Here is a 21,678-nt window from a genome sequence, read left to right on the forward strand (position 1 = left end):
TAATGCAACCTTTACAACGATTGGCCTGTTTTTGCAGCTGAGGAAATCTGGGTCTGAGTTTGACCTTTGTACAAAACGTGATGAATTATTTGTGCCCGAGAAGTTAGAGTTCCTCTGAAGAAGAAGAAAAAAAGAAGACGAACATGCAGGCTAAGAATAGCAGCTTAGGCTACACCTGGCCCATAATAAACTACTATCATAAGCTGTGGAAAAATGTAATAATGAAATTGTTGCTTGATGCTTTGTAATATAATGAACATTTTTTTCACTCACTAGCGTTCTCTATAAAGAAACTAGCTTAAAAAAAAAAAAAACCTAGACAACAATGGACTTCTCAGACATAAAGGAAACAGAGTTTCACATGTTGTTTTGTTCTTTCTTTTCCTTTCTAGGTACAAGTGGGGAATTTCTATCACACCATTGCCAAAGTGCAGTTCGGCAGCAGCGAGCTGGCCATTGTGGTATCGATCGTGGTTTGCTGTGTGCTGCTGCTGCTGTGCACCGTGGGTAGGTTGTGTGCACATGCTTAGCGTCACATGATTGACGGGAGCCCCATTTAGTGATAGATACTCCAGATGTGAACCAGATAAAAGGATTTCAGGGGTCAGAGTTTCCCGTGCACTTGTTTCATCCTTTTTGAGTCGGTTGCACAAAGACCTCAGTGTTCCCCTGGCCTCCTGCTCTGTGTGTGAGAGCAGGTGTGTGAAATGCACAATGTAGTGTCCGCGAGACAGGTGTGTGGGTGAAAATTGGTGTTAGCGTGGAAATTCACACCAGTCCTTGTTTCAAATCTGTTTCTAGATCTGTACAGATGCCTATTGTTTTCCTCTGGCTACAGTCGTGAGCCTTTCATTCAAAAAATGTGTCTGGTAAAAAGCGTGAATGAATCAGGCCTTGGAAAACGCTTTCAGACATTTCTTACTTTGCAGATTTGTTTGTGTACATGCTTTGTGATGGTGTTGTTTTTGATGCTTGTTTAAATTTACACTCGTGTTTCTTGTCCTCGCAGCTCTCGTAGTGTACTGCACAAAGAGCCGCAGGGCAGAACGCTACTGGCAGAAAACTCTGCTGCAAATGGAGGAGATGGAGTCCCAGATCAGAGAGGAGATACGTAAAGGTGCGTATCAAAGTCGTTGAAACCAAGGGTTTCTCAATTTTGGGTTTGTGAGACACTGGAAGGGGATCGCCAGATGCCTTCAAGAAACAAAAAAAAATTTTTTTAACAATTTGAGCACAAATTTGTTTTGTTTTTTAGCCTTTTTCTGCAACAACACAAAACTTGCCATATTTTAACCTACTTTCATCAATTTTTCTTGCCATATTTTTGCTCCTTTTAATGCATTTTTGCTACATTACTCCCATTTTTGTCACTTCTTCAGTAACTTTCAATGCCTTTTCTGTGCATTTTTCCACTTTCAAGACATTTTCAGCACTTATAAACCCTTTTCCACCACTTTTCCAAAGTCACATATTCTGAATGGTCAATGGACTCAATTTATATAGCGCTTTAAAAACCACAGAGGTCGTCCCAAAGCACTTCACAATATCAGCTCATTCACCCATTCACACTCACATTCCCACAATTGTCAATTCTACCACATTCACAAATTGTAATTCCCATTATTTGCTAGTTCAAACTAATTTTCCCTACATTTTTAAATTTCATTACCCACAACTTGCAACTTGCAAATCTCATGTCACCACCTTTTCGGCCATTTTTGACCACTTTTAACTAATTTTATTTCTGATTTAAACAAGGATTTACATCTTTAAGATGACTATATACTATGGCACAAATAATAATAAACATCCTGGATAACAGTGGATGTTATTCAGATGAATAAATAAATGTGGTTATCACAGATTCATAGAACAATGGACCATCATTTTGCTGACTTGATGGATCTCCCCTTTATTCCCCCTTATAGATAACTCTGTCTCCACATGACTGTTCTTCAATGTTCATGTCTGTGTTTAATCATCTTCAGGTACAGTGGGGGTCCCTGGTCTCTGGAACCTTTATTTTGGGAGTTGTGGGCCGAAAAAATTGAGTACCACTAGTTTAGACCACAAATACGGTTTTGTGTTGACTGACATGTAAAAAAAGCTTGTGGTGAGACAGAAACATTGACCACACATTTTTCTGTGTGTGTTTGTGTAAAATCTGTGTTTATTTAGGTGTTTTTGCTTGTGTGAGGTGGAGGGAGGGAGGGAGTTACAGGAGTTGACAGATTTGAGCCTTGTAAGCGTGACTCATAAAACACAGTGTCTGACAAATGATCAGTCACACATACAGACACAGTGTGCGAGGCCACATTGCCTCCATTCCACTCTCTCTGTAGAAACAAGGCCTGTCTATGTGTGTGTGTGTGTGTGCATGTGTGTGTTTCTAGGGCATTAGAGTAAAGCTGTGTGAAGGCTACTCCACATCTGAGCATCCAGATTTATGGCGTAGAGATGGGGGAGGCGGATAGAACGGAGAGAGGAAGCGATAGGAGCGAGCGATGGAGGCCTGGGAGCCGAAAGAGGAGTGGGAACGTGGGAGGAAAAGGAGAGGAGAGGAGGAGTGCTGAGGTTATTCACTCGTAGGACACAGACAGATTTGTGGCTGAGTTCAGGATGAGTGTGCACAAACCGAGGCATAACACAACAGACAGAGAAGTGAGAAGAGGGAAATTGACATATTCCAGGTTAAGGGAGGACTAGAGGAGGGGGTGGGGAGGGGTTACTGTTTCAGCCTCCTGTTTCCAATCTGAGATGGAAGTCATGAACTGACGGGTTTAGAGTAGCATTTAGCAACCAGAACAATAAATAACCAAGTGGAGTGATGAAATACACTTTAAATCCCACGAGTCTATATATATATATACAGAATATATGTATATATATATATATATGCTTGTACTTGCTTCTGCGTGAACACAGAATGTAGATACTGTCATTGTAACTTGATCAGGAAGTAGTTTTCCATAAAGAAATCTCCAGCACCTCATTAGAGGGAACATTATATTGTGTTGGTCCATGCTACCGAATAGGCAGAGGAGAAAGTACACACGTTACTGTAATTGAGTTTTTTTAATGGGTATCTGTACTTTTTTGAGTTTATTTCTAAATCAGTAATTTTACTTGTTCTTAAAGAGTAACTAAACCCCAAACCCACTTTTCTCTGCTGAATACATATGTATTTGGATACTAAGTAGTGCTGTTGAAAAACTTTTAACATTTTCGTAAAAGTATTTAAATTTTGCATATTTAGTTGTATTATGTCAGAGTTATTGCCCTTTATGGGTTGAACGCCGGCTATTACAATTGAATTTTGCTATCGGCTGAGACGGATTATTTGGATTATCGCGCAACATCAATTTTCACTGTTGGCCCCGCCCCTCTTATATAAACTGAGAGGAGGGAGGAGAGTTTCCTCCAATCACAGCCCTCAGTCAGCATTGATTGACAGCCTCAATGACAAACTCCTTTCTGCAGTGGTAATGTTAGTGACAGATTCTGGTCTAATCAGAGGGTTCATCAAGCTATGTGTGTATGTACAGACCCATTGTGTGTGTATCCCCGTCTGTCTCTGCGTGTGTGCACGAATGTGTATGTACTTCTCGCTGCTGTGTGTGTCAAAAAATACAAAGTGACCAGACAACAAGCAAAGGCGTTAGCCTACATCATAGCCGAGCAATCAGATTAAACGTAATGCACCGCACCAAAACCCCATTGAATGCTGGTTATTTTCTCAGTTCATAAATGTAGCTATACTTAGAGTCTGAGAATTTGTTTTATTTAGAATAATTGGTGTTATTTTATTTTTAAACGAACTGTACATTTTTGACACACCTTTTATTTTATACAGATGCCTTTCTGTAAAATAAATTAAGTTCCAATTGTGCAAGATTTGTTCTCTTCCTTTTTAAGTTTATACATGAGATGTTTACTGTATGCAAGGGAACCGTGGCAAGATTTATTACCAAAAATAAACATAAGTACATAAGTAACTAGTAGCTTTTACTTTGCGTACTAAGCAATTGTGCTAGTTTTTACTTGTACTTGAGTACAATTTCAATCAAGTTAGTATATATCAGTACTCTTTACACCTCTGAAACACAGACTGTATACTGCCATTGTAACTCAAACAGGAAGTAGTTTTCCATAAAGAGATCTCCAGTGCCTCATTAGAGGGAACATTATATTGTGTTGGTCCGTGTTACCCATTCGGTGGCTCTGATATTAGCATGCAGAGGCTATGTCTGGATATACTGGTACTGTTACCCAATGCAAACCTCACTTGGCCCCCACGTGTTTTGGATCACAGCCCCAGACTGGATTTGGCTCCAGAATTGGTTGTTTGGCAAATATTTTCCTGTATGTCATAATGGGAAACACAATGTGGCAGAGATGGTGGAACAAGAACAGAGGTTTTTTTTAATTCATCTTTATCAAGTTTTCAGCCAGAATGTGGACTGGGATCGTAAAAAAATGAAATGTTATGGTGTTCCCCGAGTTCCAATTACATGGTCAGAAATCTATCAGATATTACTACTATACTTCACCAACGGGCAGATTTGTCACCGTACTGTGGCCGGAAAAAGCCAGAAAGCAGAATTATGAGGTTTGGTAATTATTTTGTTTGGTAACTATTTTGCATGTCTATGTCTTTTCTTCCTTTTAGGATTTGCGGAGCTGCAGACCGACATGACGGACCTGACCAAGGAGCTGAATCGCAGCCAGGGTATCCCATTTCTGGAGTACAAACAGTTTGTCACGCGCACGTTTTTTCCCAAGGTGAGAGACATGATTTGTAACTGGGTCATTCCAAGTCAATTCAACACATTTTTAGGACATCCCACGCGCTTTGGTCTCAAATAATTTTGACATTTTTACCAATTTTTATTTAATAATTCAATGACATTCCCACATGTAGTTATGGGCCAATGGAAATGGTAAAAAAAAGACTGGAGCCAAGAACCGATAGATGCATAGATGTAACAAATCATTAGTGAGTTCAACAGTCTATGTACATACAGTAGCTCAAAGCTGATCAAATTATAGGGAGCTGAGGCATATGCAAACATGTTTACTGAAGGACCAAACATGTTAGAGCCCAAAAAGCCCATTTTGAGGGGCTGGCATGTTTACTAGATAGGATGTATAGCTTCCAATATCTCAAGAAATACACCACATAGGAAACTGCAATTTGGTTTAGTGATACAGCGTCACGTACTCTCTTAGAATATGCAAATAGATCTGCTATACATCCTATCTGGTGGACATTCCAGCCCCTCAACATTGGTAAAAAGTTTGTCGGGGTTTGAGGCTGGAACATGTTTGGTCCTTCAATAAACAACCTAGCATATGCTACAGCTCCCTGTAATCTGATCAGCTTTGAGCTATGTACATAGACTGTTCACATCACGAATGATTAGTCACATATACTGTATGGTTGGTTCTTGGGTGACAATCTCTTGAGTTCCAGTAAAATACTTCTTTTTTTTTTTACTATTTCCATTGGCCCATCACTGCATGTTGGAATGTAAGAAAAACATTGGATCTCTGTATAAAGATTACTCTTTCTTGATATGAAAAACAAATTTTCTTCATGTGACTTAATTTTTGGGTCATTTCACCACTCACGGATATTGGAAATCCTTTACTCGAGGACATTGTAGCTTGCCTCTGTGTCTTATAACCATTTATTGTTTATTCATTTTTCACTAATAATTGTATATTTTGAGAGAGTAGGTGGAGCTGTATTACTATACCAAATTTCAGTTTCCTATGTGATGTAGTTCCTGATGTGGAAGCTGAAAAAGGAAGAAAAATAAGGACTTCACTAAATTGTCCATGTCTCAAAAAGTGTTCATCCGATTAAACAAAAAAATGTACAGTGTTCCTATTGAATATTTACAGAGCAATTGGTAAAAAATTCAGAACTTTTTGAGACCAAAATGTGTGACTCATTTGTGATGTGACCCAACTGTCCCATTTTCCTTTTTTGCAACTGTAATTTTAGTATAATATGTTTGGCTTCACTCCAGGCTTTTAAACAAACAGTAGATTCCTGATGTTTAGCTGAGGTTGGAGCTCTAGAGAAGAGGTAATAAATTCTGTGTCGGTCAGCATTTTTCTGGAGTGCGATCCTCCACGAACGTATGGTCGTCAGGTCTATCTGTGGGTGGGTGTTTTTCCCACAAGTATACACAGACACAACTCAGCGGGCTTTGTCTTTAAACCACAGGCATGCGCTCTCAAGGAGACAGAACAATGGCAGGCACTGAGACAAGAGAACTTTCTCCCTGATTTCTCAATGCACTCTTTACTCAGCCCTCACACCCACACTGTTTTGGAGCTATAAACAATCTTGTGCAATGACAGCCATCCTGGCGAGCGGTAGACAGCGGATACTGAGCGAAGGACAGTGCTGAAAAGCTGCTTGGAGGGGAAAACATAAATGTTGTTACTGCTGCTGCTATGCTGTTTATTATGTATCCAAAATTGTTGCCTGGATTTCAACCGGCAGGGCTCTAAAAGCTGCTCAGATAGGCAACGTTCAGACTGCAATGCATGTACTGGCTGTCTACCTCAGCCCCAGCAAGACTCAATTTGGGTTGAAAGTATGAAAAATAAATGAGTTTTCTTTGGAAAGCAAAGACATTTACCTAAATTGTACAAAACATTTGGGACACAGAACATAAAAAGCACACCTGATTTTAATGGATTTTTTAGCCACTTTGCTAATTATACGTAACTGTTTATTTTTTTAAAAAGTATTTTATGCAGTTGATCAAGAGATATATTATAACAATTATTATGAATAGTGCTGATGCATTACAGATGCTCCTCCATGTCACGAGGTGGCGCTAAATATAGCACTACGCTATACTGTCACATGTGCCTCACAAGAGGTTGGAAAGAACTTTAATAATGCATCAATTTTATATAGCGCTTTTTTGGACACACTTTTTTTCTTTCACTCCACACTTAGTGGTGGTAAGCTACTGTTGTAGCCACAGCTGTCCTGGGGCAGACTGACGGAAGCGAGGCTGCCAAAGTGCGCTATCGGCCCCCTCCAACCACCACTAACACTCACTCACACACTACATTCATACGAGGCAATGTGGGTGAAGTGCCTTGCCCAAGGACACAATGACAGATACCACTGAGGTGACTGCCACCCCACTGTGGCACCTGGAATTCTCAGTGGTCTCCCATCCACCTACTAACCAAGCCCAGACCTGCTTAGCTTCAGATATCTAACGGGATCGGGCAATGAATGGTATGGCCACAATTTTGGCTGTGTTCAAAATGTCACACTCCGTACTTTGCACTGCAAACTCAATGAGTATATACTGTCTACTATATACTATTAGTATGGTTCGGAGGAGTCGGATGATGACCGTTCCCACTGAAGTATACTTCCAAACTGAGGCTAAATATTTCTGTTGATTCTCCACCTTTGAAAGTTCTGAAAATTGCAAAAAAAAGCGAGAAATTGACCAAGTAGAATATCAACATGTGCTCATTTGATCCATAAAACTTGAGTAAACACATTTCATGCCGACATGATTTTCAGCGACCCGCCATTGTGCTACTGACACAACTTCTGGTTAACTTCAAAACAAGAGCCCTATTTACAAAAGCGTTAAACTAATGGAAGACAAGAAGAGAATCTTTTGTTTTGAAAAGGGGATGTTTGACGTTTAGCTTGTCACGGTCTGAGTTTACCTCCGTACTGAGATTATAACCCTAAAACTAACATAATCCAATAAACAAATAAAACACGTCCGTTCACTTTGAAAACAAAAATAAACAAAATTTGGTAGTGCGCATGTGCGCGCATGCGCATATACAATCTCAGTACGATGTGAACTCAGTACATGACACTGGTTCCAGGACGATTTTACGTTCCTCTCACAATGCATCATGGGTAGGTTGAATATGACTAGTGTGCCCACCGCGTATTCTTAAAAAATGTCCCAACGTAGTATGCATCCAGGTATTTCACGCATACTCATCTTTCCATACTGTCTAATGTGAACGCACTACATACTAATTCTGACGTCAGATTTATTATGAGTAGTACATCAGTATGCCATTTCAAACAGAGAAACTCTACAGCGTTGCCAGATACAGCTGATAATTCCCTGCCTCATAACCACAAAATCACGACCACAGCCCTTTAAAAGCAGTGAAAGACGAACGTCAAAAAGGCCCAAAAAATAACAAATGTTTTAATCAGGCAATGGTGCAAATGAGTTAAAATTTTGTGCCAGCTGACATTTCACCTTAAATCCAGGCATTGCAGCATTCTAAGCAATGCTAGTTTACCTGCTTCACTTTAATTTGTAGATTTAACAACAATGTAGTTGTAAAACTAATTTATTAGGGTAATTTACTCGTCTGTATATGTTTGGTCTGAAACTGACCTTCATGAGTTCAGCTTTTGTGTTTTTTTCTTAAAACAGAAAGTTTTGCACTCGTGACCCTCAATGTGTTCACTTTTGACGGGAGCTTCTGCTTGTCTGAGATTACACGCTTACAAAACACTGTTAGACACAGTTTAAATACCAGCCAAATGTAACCGTCCTAAAGTGACGGACTGCATTCAAATGCTGCCTCTTAGCTCTGGCTCACTTTGTCTCTAAAGCCCATTATCACATTCCATGTCATGGTGTCATGTTTCCTTTTCATGCTCATTTCATTTCAGGCCTAGTTGAGAAATTGCGTTTTTTTTTTTTTTTTTTTTTTTTTGGTTGGAGGCTCTCTGCCAAACTCTCCGCCAACATCACATGTTCGACTCCTTTTGTTTTCCATTCTCTATCCATCTCTCTGTGTTTGGGGGCGACAGTTGATTCTAGTATTACAGTGCTTTATTTGTTTTTGCAGATGTGTTCAGATTACGAGAGGAGTCTGGTGCAGCCCGTCTATGAGAACAACGCTCTGGGCCCCCGAGTGCTGCCAGAAACCCACCCGCTGCTGCAGGACTGGAAGGTGAGGGGTTAAACCATTAGTTTGTAGGGGTTAACTTTTCTTCTGCCAGAGCGTGTTGGGTTTGGGACCTTTGGAGCTCCTTTGGTTTCTTAACTGGGTCACACTGTAGCTTATTAAGGTTTCATGGTGGGGGTAGTTGAGGATGAGAAGAAAAGCATACTGTGCATTTTTCAGAGGTGAAAGTAGTGGATTTCAAGTACTCACATTACTGTAATTGAGTTGATTTTATGGGTACTTGTACTTTCTTGAGTATATTTCTAAATCAGTAATTTTATATAAAGTTTACTTCAATCAAAAATAAACAATCACTCAAAGAAAAAAAGCGTTTTAAATGCAAATAAAATATGTGAGACACTTGAACATTTGGACACTTTTTTTCTTTGATTGAAAAGTTGTTTTTTTTTTTTATATTGAAGTCATCTTTTTTGTATTTGGGTAATATTATGGATAGTACATTTGTGTCTTTATTATTCATTCAAAAAATAAAACATTTCAATCAAAGAATATATTTTCAATAACAAAAAAAAAAGTGTTTGAAAGCAAAAAAAGTTGATTGAAATGAAAAAAAAGTTTTTTTTTTTTTTTTTTTTGAATCATTTTGACACAAATGTTCCACGGTGGGCGGAACTTTTCAATCAAAGAAAAAAAAGTGTTCAAATACATTTTTTTTGGATCTCAAATATTTTTTTGTGCTTGAACACTTTTTTCTTTGCTTGAAACTATTTATTTTTGATCGAAATTGCGTTGATTTTTTATATATTTTTTTGGATTGAAAAGTTTTTTTTTTGCATTGAATAATAAAGACACAAATCTATCTCCATGATTTTACTTGTTCTTAAGTACGTTTTAATCATTATTGAGTAAATTATTATATTTATATATATATATATATATATATATATATTTTTTTTTTTTTTTTTTTCATTTTTTTTATTTTTTATTTAAATGATCAACGGACATTTTGAAACTACAACAAATAAAATGACCAGACAACATTAGAATGCAACAGTAAAGCTAAATAAATATCTTTCTATCTATCTGAACAGCATTGAATGCCAGTTATTTTCTCAGTTTTGAAGTTCATAAATGTAGCTACAGTATACTTGGCGCCTGAGAATTGTTTTATTTTAATTGAATTCCTTGGTGTTATTTTAATTACGGTACCGTAAAACAGAATTATTCATTTTGACAAACCTTTTATTTTATACAGATGCCTTTGTGGAAAATAAATTAAGTTCCAATTGTGCAAGATTTCATTGTTTCCTTTTTAAGCTTATACATGAGATGTTTACTGTATGTAAGGGAACCGTGGCAAGATTACCAAAAATAAAAAGTGACTAGTAACTTTTACTTTGAGTACTAATTAATTGAGCTGTTTTTTACTTGTACTTGAGTATTTTATGTATGACTTACTTGTACTTGTGTACAATTTCAGTCAAGTAACAGTACTTCTACTTGAGTAGGATATACTGTATATTTGGGGGGTCATTACACTGTGTGACAACAGTTTGTCACGCGCTCTTTCTTCTGCATTTTTAAATTTTGTTTGTAATGGGATGAAAAATCGTACGTCGTATGATGATGACAGGCTAAAAAAAAAATGAAATATCTTTTCAATGAAAACTGTGCGTATAAAGACAGTAGGTGTGGGTGGGCGTGCACTTTGGCACGTGAACACACGAACATGCTCGCGCTCCAGCATCGGAATGAGAGAAACTGCAGATTGCTGCTCTAGTTTTGGGTCGGCAGCCGGGGGAGGCTGTCTAACCGTGATGAAGTGCCTTGGATCCACATCGTCTTCCCAGGAAGTGTTTTCCAGGTCACAGCAAATAAATCTCACAGGCGGGCATTTATCTTAATGGACACCCCTGTTCTCCTTCTGTCAGACTGCAAACTACACCATATGGCTGCGGTCCAGCGGGAAGACTTCATCACACCGCTGCTGCGTCGTCACCAACGTAGATAGGCCATACTCATTAAGTCGACTCGGCACATTTAGAGACAATCACACACAGTCAGAGCCTGGAGAAGGACGTCCAGATAGCCAATGTGGGAGGGGCTTAGAAAAAAGTGTGTAAGATTCTGAGAACCTGTGTGTGTATGTGTGTGTGTGTGTGTGTGTGTCAGTAAAGGTGAAGTGACTTGTTTTCTTTCCCATCAGACAAACAACACAACAAAGCCACATATAGAAGAGGGCATCGCCCTGTTCGCTACACTTCTCAATAACAAGCACTTCCTGGTCACCTTTGTCCACGCCCTGGAGCAGCAGAAGGACTTCGCCATCCGGGACAGGTAACCATGTTCATTAAACTCTCTGACTCTGAAATTTTTATCCCATTAATTCAAATTCATTTCAATTCAACTTTTTTTATATAGCGCAAATTACAACAAAGTCATCTCAAAGTGCCTAACAAAATATAGTCCATAGTAAGAAAGAAAGAACCCATCAATATCGACATGAACAAGCAATTAGCGACAGTGGGAAGAAAAAACTCCCTCTTTTTTATAGGAAGAAATCTCCAGAGGAACCAGGTTCAGAGTTAATAACCATACAGTAGGTCCAAAGGTATCGGCATTTTTGTGGAAAAATCGCAAGGAAAAACTAAGTCTGCATCTGATCTGGATTAGACTCAGTGGGGTAATTGAGGAACCAACTTGACATAACTCAGTCACATTTCATAAAGATTGGTCAATTACAAACCGAAATATGAATTTTTTAAATTTTGACAATGATGAGTGATATGGATTTTTGAAATTGATCCAGAATCAGTAAATTGATCCAGATCCCCTTTAAAATGTAGTTTAATTTGATACTAAAGTCTTGAGGTTAACCTTCCATACAGACACTTTTCTCCCGTACACATTTGAGTTATTTTAGTATTACATATTACATAACACATTATGCTGACATTATGCTGTCATTATTATGATATGACACATGTCATGAGCATGATAAAGGTGTTATGAAGGCTGTCATTAAGTGTTGTTTGTTACCCTAACCCTTTGTTACCCTATGCCTTCATTATCCTAACCCCTGACCCCTGACCTTAACCCTATCCCTACCTAACCTTGTCAGACCCAGTCCCCTAGAGTAAAATCTCTAGGGGACTCGGCCTTGATTTAACTAACACAGAAAGATTGAAAAGGAAAATTTGCTTCTTCCTAATTTGATTATATTCTAATTTTAGTTGTTTTTTATTATCTGTACTTAGTTTTTTTTATCATTATCCTTTCAAAAATGTCTTTCGTTATTCCATACAATGTCTATCCCTACCTAACCCCACAAGATTCCTCCACCTAACCCAAAAAATGCCAACATCGCTCCAAAGGTGTCATAATTTAGCGAACAACACTTAATAACAGCCTTTGTGACATGTTATTCATGTTAATGACACTGTAATATCAGCATTATGTATAAAACTTCAAGTAAAATCCTATCAAAATATGAGATGGAGAAATGGATGAAATATCCAAGCACTAGTTCCAAATTCTATTTCATACATGGTGGCTGCTGCAGATTTATCTGCACAATCAAACAAGAGCACTGATGAGATCGCAAACCTCCACCAAGCACCAAATCTCCTCTTTTCCAGATATTGGCAGTTATCCGGATCAGTAATCCCGGTCATTGTACCATAATCATTCACACTTTAAAAGGCTTGGAATACATTTCTATCCCATTAATAATCATAGAGTAGCTTCAAATGTATGGGCATTTTTTGGGAAATATACACTTCAGATCCAGATTAAACTCAGTGGGATAATTGAGGAACCAACGTGACATAACTGAGGTAAATTTCATAAAGATCGGTCAATTACAAAACAAGATATTAATTTTTGAAATTTTGCTATTGATGGTCAATATGGATTTTTAGAGTTGATCTGGTATCATGATCCAAATCCCCTTTAAAATGTAATGGAATCTTCCATCATGTAAGGTCTATCATGGGTTAAAATTTTGTCAAATTCCATGAAGTACTTTTGGTGTAATCCTGTTAACAGACAAACAAACAAATAAATAATAAAAAATATTACCTTTTTGGCAGAGGTAATAATATTTAATGAGCAGAGAGCCTCATTTATCTGTGCTTATAATTGACTTTAAAGTATGAAAGATAAAGTTTTCTACTTTTTAAAGCCATGACTATTGCTGAGGTAAAGCTGAGGTTACAAAGTCATGTTTTGATTCTACATCCCAGCAGAGCTTTTATCCAGTCGTGACTTTGTTTTATGGCTCAGACCTTTTTTATTTGCTCGTCTCACTCCCACCTCTCCCATTATAGCAGCAGGAACATAAAGAGCAGGCAGAGAGCTAATTGGACATTAACGTAGTGGCATATTTATCAGTTGATAATGATAACACAGAATCATCTCACAGGAGATGAAAAAAAACAATTCCTAAATGCAAGCAAAACAATGTAGGCTATTGCAACTCTAACACAGTGAGGTGAACCTTTACAGGCAGATATAGGCTGTGTTCACTCCGTTCTATACACTACAAACTCAATGAGTATTTACTATATACTATAACTATGGTTAGGATGGTGATCGTTCCAGTTAGCACATTGAGGCTAAATATCTCAGTTTGAAAGTTCTAGAGCATTTTAAACAAGAAAGTATTTACAAACGCATTAAAAAACTAGTGGAGGACAAGAAGTGAACATTTTATTTTGAAAATTAGATGTTTGATTTTTAGCTTAAAGCTAAAACAATTTTACGTTCCGTTCGCAATGCATCATGGGGCGGTTGAGTTTGACTAGTGTGCCCACCGTGCATACTTAAAAAATGTCCTGATATACAGCAGCACATGTGTGAAACTCAAGGCCCAGGGAACAAATTCGGCCCTTTAGAGCCTCCAATTCGGCCCGCAGGAGAAAATAAAAATGACAGAGGGGCTTGTATTTTATTTTTCCTTGGTTTATATCACATGAATGCAGTCATCTTTAACTGCAAATTGTAAAAAGAACTCTCAATATTTCCACAAATCTTGCAAATTCCACAAAATACCTCTACATCACTCAAAAATTTGTGAATTGGTCTGATATTGAAAACTAGGGGACAATAATGTTGTTCTTTTCCCCCCACCTAATATCTACGGCCCACTTGAGATCAAACTGGTCCGTATTTGGCCCCTAAACTAAAAGTGCATAATCTTTTCATAATTTCTAATGTAACGCTCTACATACTAATTTTGACGTCAAATTTAGTATGAGTACTAAGTAAATATGACATTTCACAGACGAACATGGACATTAAATCCAAAGGGGAATTCATTAAAACTCTCCAGTTATTTAAAGATGAAAAGGCTTTTTAGGACTTTTGAAACTGTAGGGACTGGAAAAGACCACACATACCTAAGAGTTCTAGACCTGGTGTTACACAATGATCCTACAGACAGGCCCACAAAGGTTTGGATTAGAATAATTTAGGATTGACCTTTAATGAATAATGGTGAACAAGGTGATAAATAGTCTTCAATCTTAATGAGAACTCTGGCCTGTCTGTATTTACTCCCAAAATGGAGTCACTGTGAATTAAACAGAAATTCCAAAGGCAGGCAGGCCCACATTGCTGTCCCAGCACAGCCTCAGCACTCTCTGACTAATGGAACCCTCCTTCGGCTGGATTTGAGGGGCTTTGTTGAGGAAATCCCCTCCACCTCTGGAGTCACTGACTCAGACACTCCTTGCATTAGATCTAGCTTAAATTTGGCACTGCGCTCACAGGTGCTAAGTCCTATTGTGGTTCCTGTAATGTTGCTATTTCTGAATACTCCTCTGACCGCGCACTGACACAGCATGTTTGCAAAAAAGCTGGTTTCTCTTCATTTTCCCGCTCTGCTAATCTTCTTTTCCCGCTCTTTAGATGCAGCTTGGCATCATTGCTCACCATCGCCCTCCATGGCAAACTGGAGTACTACACCAGCATCATGAAGGATCTGCTGGTGGACCTGATTGATGCTTCGGCCTCCAAGAATCCTAAACTCATGCTGCGCCGCACGGAGTCTGTGGTGGAGAAAATGCTGACGAACTGGATGTCTATCTGCATGTACAGCTACCTCAAGGTAATGACAGAGACAAGGAGTTGTTAATAATATCAGAGACTTTAGCTTTGAGGATTAACTCCACTTTGGGTGTACGTTCTTCAGGAAACAGTGGGTGAGCCTTTTTTCCTGCTGCTGTGTGCAATCAAGCAACAGATCAACAAAGGCTCCATAGACGCCATCACTGGGAAAGCTCGCTACACCCTCAATGAGGAATGGCTGCTCCGGGAGAATATCGAAGCCAAGCCGCAGGTCCGATATATACACTGAATACAGGGGCCTGCATGTTTTTCTTTCTTTCTTGTTTCCTTTCTTTCTTTCAAATTTCCTCAGCTGTAAAATCAGGTCAAAAGCCCTAAAGGTGGCGCTACAGCAAGTCTCTAAAGTTCAAAATGTTTAAAAATTCACAACAAATCAACCATATGTGCTACAGATTTGCAACTTTTCGCAAAATGTAGCCCCAACACTGAAGAAACGTTTGTACCTTTAAATATATTGCAAGTGATTAAGTCCATCACTGTTTTTTTTTTCTTTTCAAAAACTGTAAAACTTATTAAACCTATCTCCTACAGCTCATGTTCAGACTGTCCTACACGAACCATCGACACAGATATGTGGTTTATCAGAAATGTAGCTTTTGAGAGAGATGGTCAAATTCTATCAGAGCATTTAGAATAATGACTAATCTGAGTATTAACACAAGAAAGAACAAGGAGTTTTGTCTATGTAGTCCTTTTGTGTGGGGTTTTTTTGTTTTTTGTTTTGGTGTTTTTGAGTTTTTAGACATTTGGTGTGTTTTTTAATTCATTTTGTCTATTTTCTTGTCAGTAAGGCACATTTTAGTTGCCTTTTTGTGTGTTTAACAAGTGTGTTTTTGTGATATTTGTATATTATTGTTGTCATTTCATGTATTTTTCTGTCATTTTGTGCAATTTCGCTGGTATTTAGTGTGTCTTTGAACTCATTTTGTATATGTTGTTGATTTTGAAGGTATTTTGTGTTTAAGTGGTTGTTTAGTTTGTCTTTGTTGTCATTTTGTGTACTTTTGTTGACATTTTGTTCCTTTTGCTGTGGTTTTCTGTGTTTCTGTAGTTTTGTGTGTTATGTTGTTCTTTGAATAACTTCATGAATTACAATTTGGTTTTGGGGCCCAGTTGCCTATGTCTGCTATAGTGCATCAAAAGGTTTGACTATCAACGGTATTGTAAACACATACTTAGAAATGTATGCTTAATACCTTTTCAATCTTTATTTTTTATAAAATGACAACATTTTGAAGTCATGGTAGATGATGTTTCGAAAATATCAGAATTTTTTTCCAAAAGCTGATACATTTTTATTATTTTTTTAACAGCACTTTGAATTTCGGTCTAATGCAAACAATCGAAGTCAAAGCAAAAGTGGCTTTTTAAAAAACAAACAAAAAAAATCAGTTTTAATTATGAAGAAGATAAATTGTGATTAAAAACAGATTACCACTATAAATTTGTGTATTTTCCGATTTTTGTCTGAATAACTGAATTTTTGACAGCTTTTCGAAATGCCTAAAGTGGCCTGGCCCCGACTATTGCTGCACATCAGCTATAATTACGTTCTTCTGCATTTCTTCTTCCAGAACATCAACGTGTCCTTCCAAGGCTGTGGCATGGACTCTCTGCCCGTCAAGGTCATGAATACTGACACAATCTGCCAAGTTAAGGAAAAAATCATCGAAGCTTTTTATAAAAACCTGCCATTCTCCCAGTGGCCCCGAGCAGAGGATGTGGACCTGGGTAAGAGCACCTTTTTCTCTGATTATTCTCATCCTCTGCCCTCCCCAACCCTGCAAGACGTAGTAATCTCCTTTGCAAAAGGTCAATTCCTCCCATGAAGCCCAAGTAACCTGAGGCAGCAATATAATAAATGACAGAATGCATTGAGGAGAGTGTACAGTCATAATCACAAAGAGTTATTGCTTTCAAAAGCTGTGGAGCCTGCAGAGCTGATTTGATTAATGACCCGAGAACATTTCCACAGGTCGTGACACAGAGTTAGAGCGCGGCGGCCGCCTGTCTCGCATACGCTTTCCTAAATTTAGGATGAAATTGTCTGACACCTCAATGTTCTTTTTACTTTTCTTTTATCCTCCAGAGTGGTTTGACTCTGGCAGCAACAGTAAGCTCCTGCAGGACCTGGACAACTCCTCGCTGATGGAGGATGGTCGAAAAAAACTCAACACAGTCTTCCATTACAAGGTGTGTGCACGTGTGTTTGTGCGCACGCGTGTGTGTGTCAGAGCCATCATTACGCATCTATATCAGTGGTCACCAACCTTTTTGAAACTGTGAGCTACTTCATAGGTACTGAATAGAGCGACCAGTTAGAAAAGCACTTCTTAAATACTAAATGTTCACGCTTTAACTTTAATTAGAGGCTAAGATAATAAGGAAGGCTATAGCAGTAACTTAAAAAGGTAGGACATGTTTAATTATCAACAATTTATGTCTCCTAATTTAGGAGATAGTTTCATTTTCATTACAATTCATAGAAACTATCATCTTCCTACAGTGGCGGCTGCTGGTCTTTCATGCAGGGGAAGCTCATTTTCTGCCTACTTCAGAAAATGTATCTGTTTATTTAAATGTGAATTCTAGTAGAATTCACATTTTGTTGTCAACAACTATTTGTAGATTATCACACACGCACGCATGCGCGTAGCTGCTGCGCGCTGGAGTGTGAGTGTTTGGTCAAAAGTCTCACAACACAAGCAGTAACAGTCTCCACAAACACCAAAAACAGACACTAGGTTTGTCAGAAGTTAATTTGCTATGAGAGGATCAGCAAAGTCTCTGTGTCAACACAGAGCAACAGACTGAAATATTTGAAAAACCCGCCTGTGTGCTTACAACGTCATACTCTCTGATTGGCTCATTTCGCTGTCAATCAAAATTGAATTAGCCTGAGACAGATCATCCAATCATCATCCATTATTCCAGCGTCCGGAACAGACGGATCCAGCCCACTGCTCCATAGACCTCCTGTGAAGCCCGGCGTCCGATGGGCGGGACTAAGTGCGTCATAACCGAGCATTTATCCAATGAGCGTCTAGTTTGACTGCAGTGGATCAACCACTAAATCCTCTCCCATTGAAGTCAATTGAAGCTGAACTTCACCACTGTTTATTAACACTGTGACGCTGCGGTAATGAATGAAGAACGTCACGCTGTCACTGTCAGTTTCCTGTTATAAGAAGCTGATTCTGAACTAAACATACGTGTTCTGTCATATATTTAGTCAATGAAATGTACACACAACACTACATATTTGACCACTGATTTTAGGGGAAGCTGAGGTTCCCTTGTAGTCTTAAAGCATCCGCCACTGTCTTCCTATTTTCCTAGCTACCAACAAACTGCTTTTAACTAATCGTATATCATGTTACATTTGTAAAACGTCATATTTTACAAAAATCCACCTTGCGTTTAAAAAAAAAATATATATATATGTTATATATCATATATGTATATATATTAAATACCACAACCCATACACCACATCTGCAACACTTAAAAACATTTGTCACAATGTTTCAGTGAAAATAAACTATGAAAGATGTTTCATTTAATACTAAAACTTCATCACATTAGTCAATATGTATTTATCTTTGTGAGTTTGAATCCTGCAAAATAAATCAGATTTTAGATGGAGCTCATTGGTGACTAGAGCCACTGAGGGCACCTCACATGGTCCATGTGGGCTCCCTGGGGCCCACGGACCCCGTGTTGGTGACCACTGTTCTACATGTTCTTGATTGAGAAGCAGAGTTGGTGTTGAAGGTGATAACACCACATAAACAAGAGAATATATGATATTTATGTGGAGCTGCACACAGCAGAAGTGTCTGTTAGTGTCACTTTGTGCTGCTGCTGCTTTATGTTCCATTTTTACAATCACATCCCATGGGTCGTTTGCAGAAGGAGATTTTACAATGCATTACCAGTAAAAATGTTAAATCAAGGGGATAGGGAAACAAAGAGTTTTCTTAAGCTTTTACAATGCCTCATCTGCTCATCAACACAAAGCAAAAGTGTTCTCAGACATTTTAGAGCTGACATGGGCAACTTTTATCAGAGCGGGGGCCACACAAATGTGATTGTATCTGATCCAAGGGCCACATTTTCAACATTCATGTCAGCATTTAGAATATTGAGCATTAATACAGGAAAGAGCAAAGGGTTTTGTGTGTTTTTGTAGTTGTTTTGAACTTTTCTCTTTTCATTTTTGTGTATTACTAATCTTGTTCTTGTTTTGTGTGTTTTGGAATCTCTTTGTGCATTTTTTTTGTCATTTATGTATTTTTTTTTTTATTAATGTTTGCGTTTTTCGAGTAATTTTTCTGTCTTTCTATTGCAGATTGATGTGTTATTTGAGTCATTTTGTGCATATTTTTTTATTGCCATCTTGTGTCTTTTTTTGATTTGTGGTTTTGGAGTTTTATTTGTATTTTTGTTCTTGTCTTGTGTCTTTTTTTTTAGTCATTTTGTGTATTTTTGTTGCCATTTGGTGTATATTTCTGTCATTTTTTGAGTTTTTGAAATAATTTTCTCCATTTGTGGGTTGCACACATTTCGCTCAAGGTGCTGCATGTGGCCCTCGGGCCGCCAGTTGCAGGAGAGTAGATTTTTTTGGTTTTGCATTTATGCTGTCTCTGTTTTGTTTCTTGTTTTGCTGATTCCACATTCCCTAACTATAAACTCTTTTTTTTTAGTAAATCTTCCCCCAAACACATAATTGTTTTCTTCATTCTGTTCCAGTACCTTGGAGATTTTTGTTTTCCAACTTTTAGCTGTGTGTCAACTCCTATTTAGGACGTTTTTAGGAGACTTAAGATGGAAAAATAGACATATCACAAACCATAAATTGTTGACGTCGAGGAAACTAAAACAAAAATTAAGAGACACCAGTTGCTGACTTTTTACATTTCTATATATTTTTTACTTTTATATAAACCTTTTACTTTTGTGAATTTTGTGAATAAACTACGACAGAAAAGTATTTGCGCCTAAAATCTTACTGATTTCTTTAATTTTTGCTTTATCTGACTGTCGCACACTCAGTTTTTACATGTTTAAAAGATCATCAGACAAGGATAAATCTGAATAAGATTCTTTGAAAAGCATCGAATCCTACTTGAATCTGAAGAAATGTCTGAACAGAATAGAACACAGTTTTAAGGTTACACAATCGTTCTTTCCAAATGAAGAAAACATGGAACAATAATGGACCTCCACGGGAGTGTCGAGTTTTGCAACATTTTCCCAAGATCCTCTTTATGCTTAGAAACTCTGTAATGTATGTGAACAACAATTAAAAAAAAAGAAGGTATTTTTCCTGTGATTTAATGAACTCATCTACTGTACACTCATTACAAACTCCTGCAGCTGTTGTCGCTAAAGGTCACACAGATAGTCTTTAGGTTTAAAAGGCAATTACTTATTCAAACAGAGCCTGGTTGGAGATTTCATTACAGGACTATTTTACAGCAGTTTTTTCGTTATCTACTGTTAGAAAAAAAGGTGCCTGCCACAACAAAAACTATTAGATTAAAGTAGTTTACTTAAATATTAGTTAAAAAAATACATATAAATAACATTTCCTGTAAGATTGTAAATGCTGCAGTTCGCAAGCAGCAAATCAGTAAAACAATGAAGCGATTGAGTTTCGGTTAAGCTTTATTTTTAAACACTTAAGAGGAGATAAAGTGATATATTACTGACAAATGTATTGCCTGTCGCTTATGTTGAATTGGAAGTTAGTTTTCTAGATGTATTGCAATTGTCTCTGTGTAGAATAACTATTAAGAATTTTATTTAACCTGACAAACCAAAAAAAAAAAAATTTCACAAATTTCTAATTTAGTTTCAGGTATTCTCTGCAGATTGTTAACATCTCAACCTTTTTCCAAAACTTCTTTAAACGTCTAAAACCAGACAATATTGTTTATAACAGAATGGTTTTAGTTTTATTGAAAAAAAATGTGAGGAAAATATCCCTGTATCGTAGTAACATAGCCCGAGTTGAGCTGTAGTCATCGTACAGGAAGTTGCACACATAACCAGGAAGTAGCACATGCAGGAATAAGGTGTGTTTTGCAGCTAGTTTGTGGAGACAGGTGGATTTAACCTCTCACAGTGTAACTAACTATTATTCAACGCTTTGAACATGAATCCCACGTGCAGCATTTAGGGAAAGTAAAAATATAAAAACATGTGTTATGTATAAATAAAATATGCACATTTTGTTATGTTTATGTAAAGTTTTGCAGTAATTTTACCTTAAAAAAAAGAAACAACAAACAAAGTGCACTGACTGATTTCCTTTCAAGAGTGTTGATTCTATGTGTGTTTGCTTCTGTCTTAGTTTATTTATGAACGAATGAACAGACGCCTGGTGACTCGTGACCTTTGACCTCCTACCTGTACTTGTTAAGTGCTCTGTTTAGATTTTTGGGACGGTGCTGTGAACGTGTACTATAACAGTCTGGGTTCACTGGCAAGGCTGTTCAATCCATTTCACCTCGGGTTGACTTTAATGAGTCCAGCCAGGCTCGTGTAGGAGATCAACACACACACACACACCTCTCAACACCTAGCTTCCCCTCGAGGGCA

The 21,678-nt window shown here is 37.8% G+C and overlaps 1 protein-coding gene across 1 annotated transcript in view; it reads left to right on the plus strand.

The window, feature by feature from the left end:
* Window positions 1-21,678, plus strand: part of plxnd1 (plexin D1) — a 172,160-nt gene that overhangs the window by 115,963 nt on the left and 34,519 nt on the right. Inside the window, exons 20-28 of the mRNA XM_028454162.1 lie at window positions 393-507; window positions 1,010-1,117; window positions 4,670-4,782; window positions 8,884-8,988; window positions 11,150-11,280; window positions 14,854-15,052; window positions 15,137-15,283; window positions 16,647-16,803; window positions 17,162-17,265. Of these exons, the coding sequence (XP_028309963.1) occupies window positions 393-507; window positions 1,010-1,117; window positions 4,670-4,782; window positions 8,884-8,988; window positions 11,150-11,280; window positions 14,854-15,052; window positions 15,137-15,283; window positions 16,647-16,803; window positions 17,162-17,265 (1,179 nt within the window). The remainder of the gene's footprint in view (window positions 1-392; window positions 508-1,009; window positions 1,118-4,669; window positions 4,783-8,883; window positions 8,989-11,149; window positions 11,281-14,853; window positions 15,053-15,136; window positions 15,284-16,646; window positions 16,804-17,161; window positions 17,266-21,678) is intronic.

The sequence above is a fragment of the Gouania willdenowi genome, chromosome 7, assembly GCF_900634775.1.
Source record: "Gouania willdenowi chromosome 7, fGouWil2.1, whole genome shotgun sequence".
Classification (NCBI taxonomy): domain Eukaryota; kingdom Metazoa; phylum Chordata; class Actinopteri; order Blenniiformes; family Gobiesocidae; genus Gouania; species Gouania willdenowi.